This window comes from Armigeres subalbatus, unplaced genomic scaffold (assembly GCF_024139115.2).
Source record: "Armigeres subalbatus isolate Guangzhou_Male unplaced genomic scaffold, GZ_Asu_2 Contig1795, whole genome shotgun sequence".
In the NCBI taxonomy this organism is placed as follows: Eukaryota; Metazoa; Arthropoda; class Insecta; order Diptera; family Culicidae; genus Armigeres; species Armigeres subalbatus.
Genome location: NW_026942611.1, coordinates 25,344 through 27,394, shown reverse-complemented (window position 1 = coordinate 27,394; position 2,051 = coordinate 25,344). Strand labels below are relative to the sequence as shown.

The 2,051-nt window shown below is 37.2% G+C and overlaps 1 protein-coding gene across 1 annotated transcript; it reads right to left on the bottom strand.

Moving 5' to 3' along the window:
• Window positions 1-268: 268 nt before the first annotated feature.
• Window positions 269-1,275, bottom strand: LOC134203337 (larval cuticle protein 9-like). The gene is made up of 3 exons (XM_062678211.1): window positions 1,103-1,275; window positions 866-1,038; window positions 269-773 (listed from the first exon to the last, which is right to left on the bottom strand). Exons 1-3 carry the CDS (start codon window positions 1,249-1,251, stop codon window positions 700-702), a joined length of 396 nt encoding a protein of 131 aa, XP_062534195.1. The 5' UTR covers window positions 1,252-1,275; the 3' UTR covers window positions 269-699.
• Window positions 1,276-2,051: the final 776 nt, after the last annotated feature.

The window sequence follows — 2,051 nt, the reverse complement described above, 5'->3', positions numbered from 1 at the left end:
GACGAATAGGTAGGTGAAGGTTTCCGCTACCTGTTGATGGTGTTGGTTTGCGTGGGAGAGCTATCAGATTTGTCAAATCGTCGTTTGAATCTTTGTTTACAAAAGCAGATAAGTCGTTTTGAAAATTTTGTCTTGAATTAATAACTGAGGAAATGCTAATAGAAAACTAAATTGAACAGCAAGTTCCGTGTTGAAATGTAAAGCCATTGAACATGAAGATGAACGGATAACAATCACACTATTGTAGCAATCATATTAAATTCACAATTTTAATCAGTATAACAACACGATAAACCAAAACTTTTTGGGACAATATTTGGAGCACTCTTTGCCATACTACACCTTACGATTTTGATTTTAAGCAGCACAATTGCCTACCTGGCTTTTACAACGAATAATGAACCAACCTTTCATGGGCTTAAAATTGAGGCTGGCATAATTTTGGTTCGGGCTTCAATATATGAAGATTTACAACGATAAATGTGCTCAACCAAGGCATATTAGGCCAAAGTTTGAGCCATATACCCTAATTTGATTGAAACTTTTTTTTTCAAACCATTCTACAGCAACAAACTAAACTAGAACCAAACAGAGATTCATACTAGTTTAACTTTTTTTTGTATAATTAACTCTAATCACTTGAAAGTTTTCAAATAATCATTACAAAATACTTCTGCTGCTTCCGAAGGTCAATCTGTATTATCCAACTAGCGAAGCTAAAACTCTTGGATCGATATGCTGCAGCTCTACAGTATATGAAGGTTTATCACCAACTGTTAAAGAACAGAAACATTAGATTTTTATAGAATTCAAATGACAAATGACTCTCATTAACTGATTTAATCTTATTATTTCATCAACTTACCGACAACAGTTGGATGATAACCATTTTCGTCTGAATAGTACGAGATGGTATACTTTACTCCATTGGGTGCTGTATAACTGTACAACCCGGTTATAACCAAAATTTCTCGACCGTCTGTCAGCTGCTTTTTATAAGCGTTTGAACGAACTTCACGACCATCATCCAATCCATAACTGAAATAGAAAAAACACCCTCAAATTGTACACAACTACAATGAGAACATTGATTTAAGCAAACCTCCAATCGAATTCATTAGTGGCGTAATTGTTGCTTTCTGACACCACCTTCAGGTTGTTGGAGCCAGCTTCTTTGACTTCTGGAGCAGCTGGATGTACCAAGCATAACAAAAAGGTCAAGATCACTGCGACTAAACACGTTTGATCCATCTTCACAGAGCTTATGCCACCGACTACTACGGCACTAATTTACCAGTTTTTACCGCATCATGCGGTGGACAAGGACTGGTCCCGAGCATTACGGTGGACTGGGGCTAACCGAACAGAGTTTTTTTTATTTCAACTTGCTACAGCGGTTACAAAATCATCAAAATATCAATGATCATACGGATCATACAGATCGAAGTTAGTGTATTGATAGATTTGATCAACTTTGTAATTGAAGTAGGTATACATATGCAGATCATCGACTTCATGCTCCTTCGTACCTTATACTAGATAGAGCAAAAATTAAAAGAGATAATCCATCGCAAATAAATTTTCCTATGAAACCCATCAAAAAGACGACGGGCACGCTTGTCGTAGGGCATTGAACTAAAAACAGGTTATCTGGATAAATGATTCACCTGATCACATTTTTAAAAGAAGAAGCGATCCATTTCCCGCTTCATTAAGATTGATGAAGGGAACGTCTTTGACCATTGTGCACATTGTACATTCAAGGTGTAATAACACGCGTTATGTGCGATACTATGTTTTAGGGGATCAGTATACTTTATTGGACGTTTCTTACCCGAGCGATTCCCGGTCCGGTCTAAGAAATTTTGAGATGGAATTTTTTTCGACTTCCCTGGGCATAAAAGTATCATCGTTTAATCCTAAACTTGGCTCAGAAACCTCGTAGTTAATAACTGTGGAAGTGCTTAAGGTCAAGCCTCCCGGAATCTAAAACTGAATGCACTCACTAGTGCCATTGCTAGTGCATTGAAGGTCCATATTGAAAACGTGAG